The sequence below is a fragment of the Phascolarctos cinereus genome, unplaced genomic scaffold, assembly GCF_003287225.1.
Source record: "Phascolarctos cinereus isolate Bilbo 61053 unplaced genomic scaffold, phaCin_HiC Scaffold_8;HRSCAF=390, whole genome shotgun sequence".
NCBI lineage: Eukaryota > Metazoa > Chordata > Mammalia > Diprotodontia > Phascolarctidae > Phascolarctos > Phascolarctos cinereus.
The window spans coordinates 61,543,000-61,560,219 of record NW_027556291.1 but is presented as its reverse complement, the minus strand read 5'-3'; the positions used below and the strand labels follow the sequence as shown (position 1 = coordinate 61,560,219).

At 42.8% G+C, this 17,220-nt stretch overlaps 1 protein-coding gene across 6 annotated transcripts in view; it reads left to right on the top strand.

Annotated features, from left to right (window-relative positions):
• Positions 1-17,220, top strand: part of ACSL4 (acyl-CoA synthetase long chain family member 4) — an 81,512-nt gene that overhangs the window by 43,386 nt on the left and 20,906 nt on the right. For all 6 annotated transcript variants that reach the window (XM_020967210.2, XM_020967209.2, XM_020967214.2 and 3 more), the window contains 4 exons: positions 4,030-4,139; positions 4,904-5,042; positions 12,388-12,538; positions 12,791-12,914. In XM_020967210.2, coding sequence (XP_020822869.1) covers positions 4,030-4,139; positions 4,904-5,042; positions 12,388-12,538; positions 12,791-12,914 — 524 coding nt within the window. The remainder of the gene's footprint in view (positions 1-4,029; positions 4,140-4,903; positions 5,043-12,387; positions 12,539-12,790; positions 12,915-17,220) is intronic.

Below are 17,220 nucleotides of genomic sequence, written 5' to 3'. Positions count from 1 at the left end.
ACAGCCCTGTCCACTTCTTTTTGTTTTGTTTTGTTTTTTAAGTTGTTTTTCAGTCATGTTCAACTCTTTGTGATCCTCTTTTCTGGGGGGGTTTCTTGGCAAAGATACAGGAGTGGTTTTGCCATTTCCTTCTCCAGCTCATTTTACAGATGAGGAAACTGAGACAAATAGGGTTAAATGACTTGCCCAGAGTCACATAGCTAGTGTCTGAGGCTGGATTTGAACTTGGGTTTTCCTGATTTCAGGCCTGGCACTGTGCCACCTGGCTGCCCCTTTTAGGCAGCTCTAATTATTAGGAAATTTTCTAAATCTTCATCTCTGCAATGTCTACCAATTCCTCTACTTCTTGAACCAGTCCTCAGATGGCTTGAACACGAGGCCTTTCACCAGCCTCAACACCCTTTTTCTGGTTGTTTCTCTTGCATTGTGGTCCTCTGAGCTGAACACCACTCTCCAAATGCTCTCTGCCCAAGGCAGAGAATGGGGGTAGGGACTCTAACCTGTCTAGGAGACATGCCACCTCTCTAAATAGAAGGCTGCCATATCACACTTGTATCAAGCTTACTGGGGTCCACAAAAATGCCACGCCTACTGCCTAGACACAATGTCTCTGTTTTATATTCTTGTAGGTGTGGTTTTGAGCCCAAGTATAAAACTTTACATTTACCGCTATTCAGTTTCATCTTTGCTAAGCCAGCCTGGCAGTTGGGTCCTTTGGGATCCCGACTCTGTGGCCCAGAATGCACTTCCTTCTCTCTGGCAGCCTTGTGCCACTCACACATTTGACGAGCATGTTGTCTGCACCTTTTTCCAGGTCCAGCAACAGGCCTAAGGGAGAAAACAAATCAGAGTTTAGGTTTCTACTCTGACTCAGCATCATGACTAGTTTCAAATGCACTGAACTCGTAACTCTAGGCAACCTTTCCCCTTGTCCACAAGAATAACATGAGAATCTTTGTCACATGCAGTGTTAAAAGTCTGGCTGAACTAACCATCCTGCAATCTAAAAGTCTAGTATCTCTGTCAACGAAGGATGAGAGCTTAGTCTGTCCTGACCTGTACTTGATTCAATCACACTCATTCTTTCCTGGGTGTTCACTAACCTTCCCTTTAATAAGATATTCCAGAATTTTGTCAGAAATCACTGACCTGTAGTCTGCAGACTCCATTCTCCCCCCCCCCAACTCCCAGTTTTGAAAATCAAGACAGCATGTGGTACCAATTCTGTGGCATCTCTCCCATTCTCTGTGGCTCAGCAGTCACACCTTGCAGCTCTTTTGATACACTGGCCTGGTGTCTAGAAGAGGAGCTAGCTACTTTCCTAGAATTTCCTATAATCTCCCAGCTAGGCATTTGTGTTCTGTCCTTGCCAGCAGAACAACTCCACTTTTATTGTCTCATCTGAGACTTCAGCACCAGTTCAGCAAGTGCATATTAAAATGTACTATGTGTAAAGCACAGTGCTATGTGCTGAGGACCCAGTGACAATAGAAAAAGCAGCCACTGCCTTGATGAGCTTCCATTCTACTGGCGTTTCCAATAGGCAGACAGATAAGTACCTCCATTATAGTTTGAGGAGCACTGAGAACTAGGAGGATGGAGAAAGTCTTCCTGTAGGAGGCAATATCTGAGTGGAATCTTGAAGGAGGCAGAGGTGAGGAGGAAGGGTATTCCAGTCATGAGATACAGATGTTGATCTTAGGGAACAGCAAGTAATATACTTCAGCTGTAGTGACATCATCAATGGGAAGACCATTTTGGAGAGGAGAGACTGGAAGCAGGGCGACCAATTGCAGTAGCCCAGGTGGGAGGTAATGATGGCCAGAATGTTGACTGTGTGAGTAGAGAAGTTGCAGGAGCTTCTTCTGACAGTTGCAGGAGAAGCTGTGGGGATAGAATTGACAAGATCTGACAAGTGAATATGAGCCTTGTTAGGAATTGAAGAGTCAAGGATCATCTCAGATATTACAAACCTGGCTAACTAGATGAATCCTAGATTCTTGAACAGAAATAGGGGAGTTTGGAGGAGGGACAAACCTAGGCAGAAGATAATGAGTGCATTTTAGATATGTTGATTTCACATGCTGAGACATTCTGGTGGAGATGCACAGCAGGCAGCTGGTAATGAAGGATTGGAATTCCTGGATGAGATCAGGGCTGCATATATAGATTTGGGAATCTTCTTCTTAGAGGTGAATGAACCTATGGGTGCTAACAAGACCACCAAGAGAGGGAATATCTTATATATACACCTATACATATAGGTGTATATATACATAATTATATATGTATGTATATATGCATACATGTGCACATATATGTATTGTATATATATCTACACATCTAATGTATATGAGAGGAAAGCTTTGTGAGACATTTAATGAGTAGGAGATTAAGGAAGCCTAACTAAAGGGACAGAAGAGGAGTAGTCTCACAGAAAGCCAAGGGAGGAAAGAGCTTGAGGGGGAGAAGGGAGTTGGTCAAGAGAGTCGAGAGCTGCAGAGAGATTACAAAGAGTGAGGCCTCCCTAAGGAAAGGTCATGGGATTGAAAACTTGACCTTAGAGAGAGCAGTTACAATAGAGTGGTGGGGTCACAAGCCAGATTTCAGAGGGTGTAGAGTATGAGGAAATGAGACCAGGAGTATAAGCAACTTTTTCCACAAATTTGGCTGCGAAATGGAGGAGAGATATGAGATGCTAGCTTGGTGGGGGATGGCAGAGTCAAATGAATGTTTTTTGAGGATGGAGGAGACCTGCACATGGTTATAAATGGCAAGGAAAACACCAGGCAATGAGGAAAGACTGAAGATGAGAGAGAGGAGCTGACCAAAGGGGCAAGCTTCCAGAGGATGTTTGAGGCCTTGGGACCAAAGGCATAAGCTGATGGTTGCCTTTGTTATTAAAGAAAAGGGCTGCCTCTTCATTAGCTATTGGAGCAAAGGAGGAGAGAATGGAGATCATATAGGAGTTCTGAGATATAGAATGGGAAGAAGAGAGAATGTGTGATGCATGGCCTCTTTCCTCAGTAAAGTAGGTGAGAATTTAGAACAGTTGCTCTGGGGAACACAGAATCAGTCAAGGCAGAATAAAAGGATTGCCATGTAGCAGAGAGAAGTTGCGGTAGGATAACAAATTTGTAGCAGCCCCAGTCAATACAGATGTGTGACTTTCTCCAGAGGCATCCAGGGACTTGCAAGTAAGATTCCAAACCCAGGCCTTTAGACTCCCAATCTAATGCTTTCTGTTAGACCATGGGCAAGATATTCTTTCTTAAGCATTGGTGAGCTGGTCTATACCTCTCCCTTTCTTCCCTGCTCTCTCCACCTGAGACCTTTCTTCCATTGTAATGTCTCTGTGTCCAAAATGAACTAGGTGACTTATTTGTATAAAATAGGAATAAAAGGACATTTTCATACAAAAGATATTCCTTCTTATCACTTAGCACCATCATCCCTTCACTGAACTCTTACGGTAGCCTCCCACATCTTCCCATCTCCATTTCCTTCCCCAACCCCGTTTTGTCCCTCTCACTGCTGCTACAATACACGTCAGTCTGGTTGTTCATGGCCCCCCATAATCTGGCCCCACCCTACTCTCTATGAGCTTTATTTCTGTGTCTGTGCTTTGCGTAAAGTAGATTCACACGTACATCCAACGGTGTCCTGTGTCTTGGCACCTCTACGTCTTTTCTCATGTTATTCCAAGTCTTTACTTGGAATGCCCTCCTTTGCCCTCTAACCTGTTGAATTCCTGTTCTTCCTTTAAAGCCCAATACACATGGCTACCTTCTTCAGGAAACTTGACATACTCCCTCCCCCACCCCATTCAATAGTAAGATTCCCTCTCAACTGTTAGAGAACATTTTAGTTTATATCAGACATTGCCAAAGCTACAGGGTAGGCAAGTGTTGTCTAACTTTAATATTTCCCTCCACATGATTGGCACTTTATAAAAGTTTGTTGATGATTAAGATCCTTCTTTACAGCATTCTGATTGTTGATTATTTTTCCCCTATGTTTATTGATCAGTTGTAACTCTATATGCAACTCTTGGCAAAGAGGCCGTAATCCACGGGCTGAATGAATCTGAAGCATCCTATCTGATTACTAGTGTTGAACTTCTAGAAAGTAAGCTTAAGGTAAGTGGGAAATCTACTTATTCTTTCCCAGTTTTTGTTCTGGGTGGTATTATCTGCCTCCACAGAAGCCTAACTCCAATGCCTTCTGAACTAAATAATCATGTATTCTCAAAGGCTATGCCCATGAGCCCAGATCTGGCAGCACCCACGTAAAAGGCTTTAGGTTGGGCTCCACTCTGGCCGGTGCCAAAGGGCTAGCCTGGCTAGTGTGGCCACACTGAAGTGTTTGGTCTCAGCAATTCTTAAAGATCCTCAATTGTAAGTCATAGGGGCTGTGATTTATGGCATTGAAATAAAGCAGTCACATTAGCAAAATCACAATATAAGAATTATCTAATGGCAATATTGGGTGATTTAGTTTTCAGTGTACAATTTATAGGCTTACATACAGATTTAGCACTAGGAAGGACTCCAGAGACTGTCTGCTCCAACTCCCCCATTTGACAAGTAAGAAAATGGAGGCTGAAAGGTCAAGTAACTTGTGCAAGGTCACAAATAGTGACCAACAGGGGCTTTTATATGTGCAAAGCATCTTACATAACATCTCTTTATTATCATCCCCATTTTTCAAATGGGGAAACTGAGGCTCATAGACATTCAGTGAACAGGGACTTTAATGTTTGCAAAAGACTTCACATACCTTCTCATTATTATCCCCATTTTATAGATGGGGAAACTGATTCATTGAGGGTGACTTGCCTAGGGTCACAGAGTTAGTAAATGTCCGAGACAGGATTTTGCCAAGGTTTCTTTCCTTTTCATAGACTGCACTAGTAGACATCAACTGTGTTCAGCATATCATCTATGTGGGCAATAAAACTATTGATAAATCAGAATACCCTAAAGGATTTGAAATTCACAGCATGCATTCTGTGGAAGAATTGGGATCCAAGCCTGAAAATGGTAAGTAACAGAGATTTTTAATGTACTTAATGAGGCTTTTCACAGCCTATGATTTGTATAAAATGTACATTGTTTATTATTTTATTATTATTTATTTAACATTTGAAAAAATTTTGAGTTCCAAATTCTCTCCCTCCCACCCCCTCTCCTACCCACTGTAGAGGCAAGCAATGATACATGTGAAACCATGTAAAACATTTCCATACTAGCCATATTACAGAAAAATAAAGTAAGAACATTTATACTTCAGTCTGTTAGCATTTTTCATCATGAGTCCTTTGGAAAGGAATAATCCTTTGGATTATTGTATTGATCAGTTCCTTCCCTTTTAAAATTAATATAATGAAAATTAGACTGTTTGTGGAAATTATTGTTTTTCTTCTTTCAAAAAGATAACTGTCCTTTCCTTAAAGGAGGAAGAAAAAAAATCAGTTTCTGACTTTAGAATAGTTGCTTCATCCAGGCCCTTTACCCATTTGGCAAACTCCCGAAGCACTCCACCCCTGCCCATGCTTGATAAATCATATTTTTAAAATGATTTTTATTAACTAACCTCAAATAACAATGTTGATTTTTTTTAACTCAATATCTTTTGGTTTTATGTCATCTCTTTTCTGGTGTATCCTTCTCCCCACCCTCCCAGAGAGCCATCCCTTCCAATAAAGAAGAAGAGGAGAAAAATGGGGAGAAAAAAACCAGTCCCACCAAACTGGAGGCTCCAGCTGCTTTGACAGTGGGGAGTTTTCCAAAGGCCTCCAAATAATCAGCAGATTTCATGCCAGGACTTGCTCTGCTACTCATTTGAAACAAGTTCACAAAACTGAGCTACTCTTCCCTTCTTATCTCTGACTATAAGATTAGAGGGTTTTCAGGTTTTTTCCTCCCCTTGATAGAAAATACCACAAGATTTCAAAGTAAAAGCTTGGTTAATATAGGGTATGTGTTATTTGCGTGGGTAAAAGCTGAAGGGCCAGGGTTCCTTGGAGCAGCAGAAAGTTGAGGAAGTAATGCTCCCAGCTGGGGGGGAAAATCCATCACAACCTCAATAGGACCCCAATAAACTAACCAGAAAGTTAGCTGGAGATCTCATCAAAGAAGCACAGAAATATTAATTGGAAGGAACTCAGAAGTCACCTAGCCCAGCCAATATTAGAACAGACTTCAAAGAAGGCCTGGATCCAGCGAGGGCTATCCCAGTATCTCCTGAGGTGGCCCATTCCTCTTTTTGGACAGCTCCAGTTGCTGGAAAATGTTTTTTTCCATTAAACTGAAATCTAACCTTCAGCAACTCCAACTCCTTGGTTTTGTATCATCCAGGATCAGGCAGGACAAGGCTAAGCTCTCCCCACCATGAGTCCTTTCAATACTTGAAGGCAGTTATCACAATTACCCTTTGGGCCTGATCATTCAGCCAAGTCCAAAGCCACCTAACTGCTCTCATAGAGCCCACATCTCTCCATCTTCTTGTTGAAATCTAGATATGCCATGTTCATAGCATTCCTTTAATCTACAAGTCAAATAACCCTGACTCCCCCCTTACCCCCCCAAAAAAAAAGGAAATCGTTAGTTTGGCATAATCTAGTCTCAGTGAAGCCTTGCTGGGTTCCTTTTCTAAGTGGTTGTTAGCCCTTTATAATACAGTCAAGAATTTTGCCAAGTATAGAAGCCGAGCTCATGGGCCACTAGTGTGCAGAAGGATAAATCCTTCCCTTTTTTAGGAAATTGGGGCATTTTCTCTTCCCCATTCCTGTGGTATCTCTGTTGCCTCTCTCATCTTTCAAAAAAAATCACAGAAAATAGTTCAGCGCTCACATCTCAGTACCTAGGATGTAGGTTGTCTCAGGCCTGGTAACCTGGAAGTCATTGAGGGTCAGCTAGGTTTTCTCATCTTCTCACATGTTGGGTTTTAAATTCCCGTTAACTATTTTTGTTCTGTCCTTTTTAACCCAAAGATCTTTCTCCCTGGTAGAGAGAACAGAAGTGAAATTGGGTCAAATAGTTCAGCATTCTTTGTCTGTTTATCATTGACCTATCCACCCCAAGGAGCTGTTCTCTTCCTTCTTTGAGCTCGCTCTTTCCCACCCACCCCCGGCTTTTTACCAGCCTTTTTGTGCTCCTTGACATTTGTCACCAGCCCTGGCTCTTTGGATGCTTTAGCGGTCCCAATGCTATTCTTACCAGACACCCTGGCACCCTTTGGCAGTCCTCTCTGTTTAGCCGCCCTTCGCTGCCTGCTTACCCCTGCCCCTCTCTCTTTCACATGCCTTTTTCAAATCCAAGTTGAACATGAAGTTCTCTAGGTAGCCACATTGGTTTCTTCTCTTAATCAGAATTGTTTCTACTGATGTTTTCAGGATTTCACGAGTCCATCATACCTCTTGGGCTGACATCCTCTGCAGAAGTTTAGGCCTTGGAATTCTACCAGTCCTTTCTCCTAATCATTTTGAAATCTGCTTTCCCCAAATTTAGGGTACAGGGTTCCATCCCAACTCTCCCCTCATCATTTTTCCCCTGCTTCTCCACCTTTTTGAATAATGAAATGGTTCTCACAAAGCCAGAAATGAGCAGCCAGAGTGGTTTTGGACAAAGCAGAGAAAGCTCTAGGAGGTGTTTGGACAGTTAAAGTTCCTTATCAAGCCTAGAGCACAGCTCCAGATCAGCCTGGGATCCTTCTGCTTTTGTATTTTCTCTCCCAAGTGGCCTGAAGCATAATTTCATGGTGGTGGTGTCACCTGCTTCTCCCTTTGTTGGGCCTCATCCAAATGCGCTCTCCTGCGTTTACTTCCTAGATTTCTCCACATCTTTTTAATATTTAGGACTCTCCCACCATCCCTTTTGTCTAGTCTGTCTCTTTTTTAAAAAATAATTAATTTATTTATTTTTAGTTTTCAACATTCACTTCCATAAGATTTTGAGTTTTAAATTTTCTCCCCCTCCCTCTCCTCCCCAAGAGGGCATGCAGTCTGATAATAGGCTCTACTTATACATTCATATTATAATCTGTCCCTTTTGAATAAGGTTATATCCTCATAAGAATCAAACTTCAGATACTTCCTAGTTGTGTGACCCTGGGCAAGTCACTTCACCCTGTTTGCCTCGGTTGCCTCATCTGTAAAAGGAGCTGGAGAAGGAAATGGCAAGTCTCTTTGCCAAGAAAACCCCAAATGGGGTCACAAAGATCCAGATACAACTGAAACAACAATATCCTCACAGGAGAGTGAACAGGACAGAGTGGCTAAGGAGCCTTCCATAGCATTAGCCCAAGTTAGGTTCAGGTACTGACTCTGGCCTAGAACCTCTTAGGGTTGTAGGTAACCCTGTAGGAAAGGACTCAGCAAATCTGTGGCCTCTCTGGCCACACGCAGCCCAAAACCTGGTTTCGTATGGCCTGTGAGAATTTAAAAGTGTAAAGGCGGTACAGAACCAGGCACTGGGCTGGATGTGGCCCAAGGGCTTATTGTTTGCCCACCTAGCCCTAGGCCTAGAAGGTGCAGATGATGTGCCAGCCTGCCTTGGTAGACGGGATTTCCTTACCAAGAGCTCCTTATACAGTGAAATCACAGCTCCAGTCTAAAAGAAAACAAAAGCAGAGAAGCCCTTCTTTCCCTAGTCATGCCTTTTTTTAAAAAAAAAAAAATCTTAATTCTGGGCTTGCCCTTTTAAACGTGTTTTGTAGACATGATTTTTCTGTAACCTTCATTTCTAATCTGCTCCGTTTCCTTGCTCATTTAGCTCTCAAGGACCTTCCTCCCTTCCTCCCCCACTCCCTCCAGCCACCCAAGTGCTTTTATCCACCATGTTCTCAGCCAGCTGTTCCCAGGCCCAAACCTACCTATACCTTCTGAAGCCATAACAAACAGCAAGTGCTGAAGCCACCAGCTGTGCCTTGGCAATACTTTCTAGTTTTGTGTCAGCGATAAAAATATCCCCCATACTCCCCAGCAGACAACGTCCTCAAATGGCTGAGTCTCAGCTCTCAGTCATACCCCAGATCTAGACTGGGAAGACAGCTCAGGCAACAATGACCCTTCTCCATCTTCTTGGGCAGGGAGGCCCCAGCTACCCCTACTTGGGTTTTCTTCGTTTGACTTACTAAATGGCCTCTGACCTGAGGGCCCCAGGGCAGTGGGATGCAGCTGCTTCTTTCCTCCTTCCACAGCCAGAGCCTTGAACCTGCACTCTTACCTTCAAGTGGTCAGTGGGCCTCCTTTTCTTCTGGGCCACATTGTCCTTCTAATTCTGTTTTAGTCTGAGAGGTTGAGACCTCTCAAAGACTGGAGTACAGGATGGGGTTATCTGGAATGAATTCACAGACTCAAGTATTCTTTAAGTCAAGTTGGCAAAAAGTTTATTGTTACGCTTTTCAGCAGGCAAGGATTCTTAAGGAACCTGTGACCTTAGAGGGGTACAGTTAAAGTTTATATAGGATAAACTATAATAAAACATGTATCAAATATGCTAACTAGGTGATTCAGGGCAGGATCAGGGAGTGGTTAAGGAGTGGTCAGTTCTTAAACGAACATGCACTTCTTGTACCTACTGGGCTGGTGTTTTACCCAGAGTTCACTAGGAAAAGCCCACAAGGGGGGCCACATGGAGGTGTGGTTTTAGGCCTGCTACATCATTAAGTCAGCCAGAGTTCAGGGTAACTAAGAGCTGTCCAGTCTGCCACCAATCAACATCTTGTTTGACAAGATAGATGTAGGGAGTATACATATGTCTCAGGTCTAGAATACAGATAATGAGGAGTCCAGAATGTAGATAATGTAGATAGTATAGTAGTGGGTAAGAATATCTTTATGACCCAGTGCAAAGCCAGTTCAAACTAATAATTCCTTCAGGTGCTATTTATAACTGCACCAGAGAGAAGAGATAAGGGTCTTGCTGGGGCCCACTCATGAGTAATTGCTAGGCACAGTGTCCTTGGGCTGGGGGAAAACTGCCAGGGATAATGTTTCTGAGACTAGGGAGAAACATGGTCATGGAATTGGGGTCCTAGTACAAGCACCCAAGCCCTCCATCACTTCCACCTGATAAAAAGTAGGCTCTCCAGCTGCTTGAGATTCCTTTTCTTTCCCTTTTGAAAGGATGGAAGAGCATTTGTTCAGTTGTGTCTGACCTTTTGAGAGGCTTTCTTGGCAGAGATACTGGAGTGGTTTGCGACGTCTTCTCCAACTCATTTTACAGATGAGGAAATTGGGGCAAACAGGGTAAAATGACTTGCCCAGGGTCACATAGCTAGTGTCTGAGGCCGGATTGGAACTCACAAAGAGGAGTCTTCCTGACTGCAGGCCTGGCACTCTATCCACTGCAGCACCACCTAGCTGCCCACCTTGCGGATGAGATGCAATTCAATTGGCCCTGACCAGTTCCAACACTACCACAAGAATACCCACTGTAAGCTACTTGGGCAGCCCACAAAGGTCAGATCCTCCATTTACAGAGGAGGAATTCTTAATTCTCCCTAGTCACCTGGGGTATAGGGAGGTTTCTCAAGCCCCTGTAACTTCTTCTCTAGAAGGGAAACCATCCTGCACTTGGTACCTATCTAGCCATGACTTAGTCCTGGCAGAGACACAAACCCAGGGCATTCTCTGCTGGGGAGAGGACCTGGATCTGTGATTTCACTGATATGGGGAACTCCTGGAGAAGAAGCTCCTTCTCCCAGTGCAGGTCAGCACTTTCTCTGGCATCTGCGGCCTCAGGGAGCCATGCAGAGCACCTAGAAAGGACGTGACTGGCCTAGGGTTTCATAGCCAGGCTGGATCAGAGGTGAGACTTGAACTCAGGTCCTGTTGGCTGCCAGGCCAGCTCTCCATTCATTTAGCATTGCCTCTTCTCATTCTCTGATGAGGATGACTGCCAGATTCCCCTTGCCTTCCAGACGTGCTGGAAACAAGGACCTCTGTCTTTGCTGCTGGCTCTTGGGGCTGACCTTCTTGGTGAGCAGCAGTCATTGCTGGCCGGCTCTCAGGCAAGCAGCTCCTCCCTGAGCAAGGCCTCATTTATTGGGGTTTGCCTGCAGCAGCTTGCTCAGCTGACTTGAATAGGCAATTATCAGGTTCCTGCTATGGAAAAGAGCAGCTGTGCTCAGCTGTCTTCCTTGGGAAGGTCTCAAGCAAACAGAAAAGAGCTAGCAGCAAGGCTTCCCCTAATTAGCTGGTGGAATGCACCTCTCTCCTCTCTATTCCCAGAGACTTCATTTACTTGCCTTCCCTGGCTGCAATTCATTAAGTCCAACAAGCATTTAAGAGCCTACTATGTGCCATGCCCTCTCCTCTGCAATTTGTGCTACCAAACTAATAAGGCCTAATATAAACTAATATGTAAGTTTTATAATATATAAAATATTATATAACTAATAGATAATATATAAAGTATTATATAACTTTTATTTTTTTATACTATTTTTTTATTTAGTATATTATTTTATACTATTATATAGTGTATATGTGTATATACACACTATATAACTTATAGGGGAAGACTTGTTTGGCTCCACAGAGTACTTGGGGGTAAAACCAAAAAAATCCCATAAACGTTCCCCCGCCTTCCACCTTACCATTGAGAAGGGGTGTGTGTGTGTGTGTGTGTGTGTGTGTGTGTGTGTGTGTGTGTGTGTGTGTGTGTAAGTGTGTAAGTTCTTTCCACAGGATAATACATAAATATGGTGAACCACTGCTTGAAGGGTCGCCTCTTGAGGAAGAAACTGAGTAGATGTACTTATTTGATTTTGCTGACGCCTCAGGAAGTGCTTTGTTTTGCATGCTTTGGGATCTCTTTGTTTTGGGTCACAACATAAATGAAATTGGTGCCTGGAGCTCATTGTTAGGTCTAGATAGGCAGCTGGGCTCACTTGAGGAGGAAGGCCTCAGGTATTTCAGTGAGCAGTCACAGGAGCCTGCCTAGTAACACTTTTTGACCCACACACCCCTGAGAATGGGCCCCAATGGCCTGTCTTTTCCCATGAGCCATCGGTTAGTTGTGGGGTCTGGTTCTGTAATTGTTGTTGTTATTGTTGTTTGCAGTATCCAAAAATAGATGGTGAAAATGATTGTTGGGGGAAGAGGGGAGTGGAGAACAGAAGAAAGAAGCCAGTTGTCCCAGATTATAAGCCCAGCCAGAACAAAGGTTCACACATCCAGTCTTTCTCAGTTTTCTCTAAAAGGAGGCTCTGACCTTTGAGTACCTTACAATGGGCATCTTGTGGTAGTGTTGGGACTGGGCTGGGCCGATTGGATTGGAGCCTCATCTGCAGGTTGCCATTTAGAACTCGTTCCTCCTGTTGCCATTAGCATAATAATCTGTTTCAACTGAAGAAAGTGTGACTCTTTCTCTCTTCCAGCAAACATTCTTCCCAATAGACCGTCTCCCTCTGACCTGGCTATCGTCATGTATACCAGTGGCTCCACGGGGAAACCTAAAGGAGTGATGATGCATCACAGTAACTTGATAGCTGGAATGACAGGCCAGTGTGAGAGAATTCCTGGGCTTGGGTAAGGACTCTTCAGCCCTCTTCTATGTGTGACCAAGAGCCCTGCAATTAGCGCTTATGTTCATCATTTACCACACCCTGTACTTTGTAGTTTCAAAAGAATTTCATTATTTAAAATAAAAAGTATCACAAAAATATAAGTTGTCTATCAACAATTAATATAATATTATTACAATATTATAATATTTATTTTCCATTTTTTCCTAATTTGAAGTGCCTTGAAAGTGTTTTAATACAAGTCTTTCCCTTTCAGACCAAAGGACACCTACATTGGCTACTTGCCTTTGGCTCATGTGTTAGAACTGACAGCAGAAATATCGTGCTTTACCTATGGCTGCAGAATCGGATATTCTTCTCCTCTTACACTGTCAGATCAGGTGACAAACCTTTCAGTTCATTGACTTAATTATCTTTAGCTGGTTTGCTTTACTAAGAACACATTATTGGAAAGCAATAGATACTTTAGTTCAACAACGACCTTCTCTGTGACTTGACTAGTTCTCATGACGTGTGTGGTCTGTGGTGTGATGGACAAATGACTTTGGGAAGAATGATTTTGCCTATGAATGTTTAAATTATTTCAAAACTAATAATTTCATTTTCTTTCTCAACCAAGACTGTAGAAACAAGAGCAGTTGGATTTTTTCAGGTATTTCTCCCATGGATACATTTTGGGGGGGGGACACATCTTTGTATCAATTCAAGATACCTGAAGGACCTCAGAAGATACTTTCACTTATGGCATAGAGATGGAGCAACTCATTCCTATCTATCCCTGCCCCCATAAGCTACTGGTAACACCAGGCTTAAAACATCTGCCCACATGGGCAGCTCCTAACTTGCAATTGCAATTAGGAACTTGCAATGTTCCCAAACTAATAGTTGACCCCAACTACCTGAGGGAGTTGGTTATCAGTTTCAAGCACATCTCAAACTACTTTTGGTGGCTTGTTTTTTTTTTCAGTCATGTCTGACTCTCCATGATACCATTTGGGGCTTTCTTGGCAAAGATACTGGTGTGGTTTTGCCATTTCCTTCTCCAGCTCATTTGACAGATGAGGAAACTGAGGCAAACAGGGTTTAAATGGCTTGCCCAGGGTCACACAGCTACCAAGTGTCTAAAGCTGGATTTCAACTCGGGAAGATGATGAGTCTTCCTGACTCCAGACCTACCACTCTCTCCGTCATACCACATAGCCACTCTGGTGGCTGCTTGTACTTATAATCTTTTTTTTTATCTCTTTTTTTCCCACTAGAGTAAACATTACAATAGAAAAGCATTAATCAGAAATCCAGAAAGAGCTGAAGGGGCAGGGAATTTTTAACTCGCAACTAGAAAACTCATCACAGACAGTTCTGGCTGCTCCTCCCAATCATTTTCCACTACATCTTCAGCCTTCTAGGTCCAAAAGTGGTACTATTGCCCAAGGGGAATGACCCCACTCCTTTCTCTAGCTGCCAGAACTTCTCTCCTTCCTCCCCTCATCCATTTTGAACCAAGCCAGGGGGCAGGATGGGACCTCAGTGGGATAGATACAAGATAATTCCTATCATCATGAGTTGGAACTCAGAAACCATTGTGCCATCGAATCTATCTGCCTTCTATAGCATTTTTATACTTCAGTATTTTGATGAATCCATGATCTCATCAATATGGTTATTCTTTCTGCTGGTGCTAATCACAACCCATTCATGCCATTTCATCTTCCATAACTCTCCTCCATGTGTGGATCCCTAGAAGATCCACTGAACATATGGATGAGGCCTTTAGACATCACTGTTATTTCTATGGTTCTGTTCTAGTCCTTACATACTGTCTCTGCCCAGTTCTACCAAATAATAAAGGCCTAGAGTGTGAGGCTGGTGATGAACAGTCTGTTGTTTAAAGGCCCAGCCTAGGTAGTTTCAAAAAGGCTAATCATAGAACTTTAGAGTTAAAATAGAGCCCCAGAGGCCAGCCATTCCAGAGCCATCCTCAAACACAGATCCCCCACTCGCCAGCATCACCTGACGTGGGTAGCCAGCTATTGCTGGAAGACTTCCAGTCAGGGGAAACCCACTACCTCTTGAGAAAGTCTTTCCCACTTTTGGAGAGCTTTGCTCATTAGGACATTTTTCCTTCTTAGAGCCAAAGTCTGTCACTTTGCAACTTCTACCTGTTATCCCTTAGTTCTTCCCTCTAGGGTCATACCAAACAAGGTACATGCTTCTTCCATGTGACTGTCCTTCAGATACTTGAAGACAGCTGTCACATTATCTTCTCTCCTCCATGCTAAACATCTCCAGCCCCATCACCATACTGATTGCCTTCCTCTGGACTCTCTCCAGCTGATCAACAACCTTTCTACAATATGGCATCCCAAACTGGACACAGTGCCCTAGGTTTTGTCTGACCCAGACAGTGTGTGGTGAAGCTATCAGCTCCATCACCTTAGACATTATGTCTAATGGCATAATGAAGCCTAAGATTCTGTTGGCTTTGAGGGTTGCCGTTTCATGCTGTTGACTCATGGTGAGCTAATTCAGATGAACTGCTGTCATCACCAGTTTGGCCATAGGATAACAAATTTTTGGACCAACAACTCTTGATGGCCATCCCCTATAGAATGGCCATGGAAGGGTTAAAGTCTGTGGTTGTATAGAAGAAGGTACCCATACTGACAAAAATATAGGCCCTTGAAGAATTGGAGTGCAGGTTACTTTATGGGTTCTATAGACTTCTGTGGGCTAGCCAAGGTATCTAACCTGCCTTTCTAATGGCGCTTCTATGTGGAAATGTGTTCTGACTTTGAATTAACATACTTACAAGTGACTTTTTGGAATACAACTTGTGTATAAGTTAGGGACTACCCATGTGGGCACATTGTTATAGTTAGATGCATTATTAAGTTAAAAGATCAAATTAAAAACCTATTCCAATATTAATGGAGAGCAAGACAGATTTAGTTTCATTATGTAAATTATCAAACAAAACTTAACTTCATCTGGTGAAACTAAAGTAGAGGTGGATTAGTCTGGCAGCCAAGTTGTTGATGAGTAGATATTTTCCTTGGGGGTTTTGTTATTAAAATTCTTCCCAGTTTTAATCTTAAATTATAACTGCATATGAAGGAGAAATACCTATAATGTTATACAGTTATTGAAAGGGGAAAAGATTTTGCAGTAGGCTAAGAGTGTTGTAGGGTTTTCCCTCATAGAGAGTTTGGACAGCAGCCAATTTCTTCTGTTCCTTCCTGGAAACAATAGCTCCAGTCTGGGGAATGCAAAGAAATTTGAGATTGTTGATGGCCTGGCTTTTTCCATTCAGTAATTTAAGTATGACAGTAGAAGTTTTTTATAAAGAAGGCTTTAAGGGATGTATACCTGTCTTATTGGTTAACTGTATTATAATGAATTCCTAATAATTCTAGAAACCTCAAGTTCTAAAACTCCCCAGGAAACAAAACCATGGAAGCAGATCTCCCTCCCATTCCCACATCCCTTAAGAAGTTACTAGAGCTGACCTTCCTTTTTCTTGGTCGGTATGCGCTGCTCTGCTGGCAGACTGAATAGTACTTTAACAACTGCAAGAGTAAATAAGATGAAAAACTAGTGATAGTACTTGGAATAACAACGGGGGGGGGGGTGCTCAACAGAAGCTGGAGCCTCCCTGGTCACTGTCTACAGCAGCTGCTGATCCACAGCAGTCCCCAAGCTCTGGAGGACGCACACAAGAAGCCATTTTCTCTCCAGTGCAGATTTCCCATAACCCAAGTCTTCACATTTTCCTGTTCCTCTTTTTCTCCCTCCAGGGGACCTTTTCCCCCCTTATCTCATCATCCTTCTGAAGCTAGACAGAATCACAGTAGCCTGGAGGCAGCTAGGTTGCACAGTGGATAGAGCACTGGCCTTGAAGTCAGGAGGACCTGAGTTCAAATCTGGCTTCGAATCAAAACACTTGACACTTACTAGCTGTGTGACCCTGGGCAAGTCACTTAACTCCAATTGCCTAAAAATTAAAAAAAAGAATCCCAGTAGCCCAACAGCTGCAACATCTTTCATGAGTAAAACTTGTAGAAACATCAGGCATTGAAAGGAGCCTGCCTGGATTTCCTGTTTCCCTTATTAGATATGGTTCAAGCTGGGAAATGGCCAAATGTACAGAATAGCAAGCTTCTTTATGACAGGCAGACTTGAAAGCCGGCTAAGCCAGATCTGCCTGAGATTATTTGTAGATGTTTGTTACAAACATATCTACTCATGTTTCTATTAGCAACAGTCGTGGAAGGATCAAATTCAGACTTGGCTCGCACCACACAATAGTTGGTACACCATGTGATGAAGTAATAGTAATGGCACTCAAGGTGGAATCAGGAAAGAGTAATAGACAGATTTTCTGCAGGATGGACTTGCATAGGTTTTTAGGCTATTTCGAAGAGGGGAGATCTCAGAAGAAGAGAAAAATCACAGATGAGCCATCCACCCAAAAAGACAACCGAGAAGAGGTTCCCAACTACCAGTCCGTGTGCCTTTTTTCCCTAAACTATACAAAATTATTATACATGTAACATTTCAAAAAAATGGATGTTTTGCACCTCATGTTCATATTTCTAAAGTTTAATTGTTCATTTAAAATTAATTAATTTAAAATTAATTTTTAGGCTTGATGAATAAAAAAATAGTTATGATTGAGTTTTAAATATT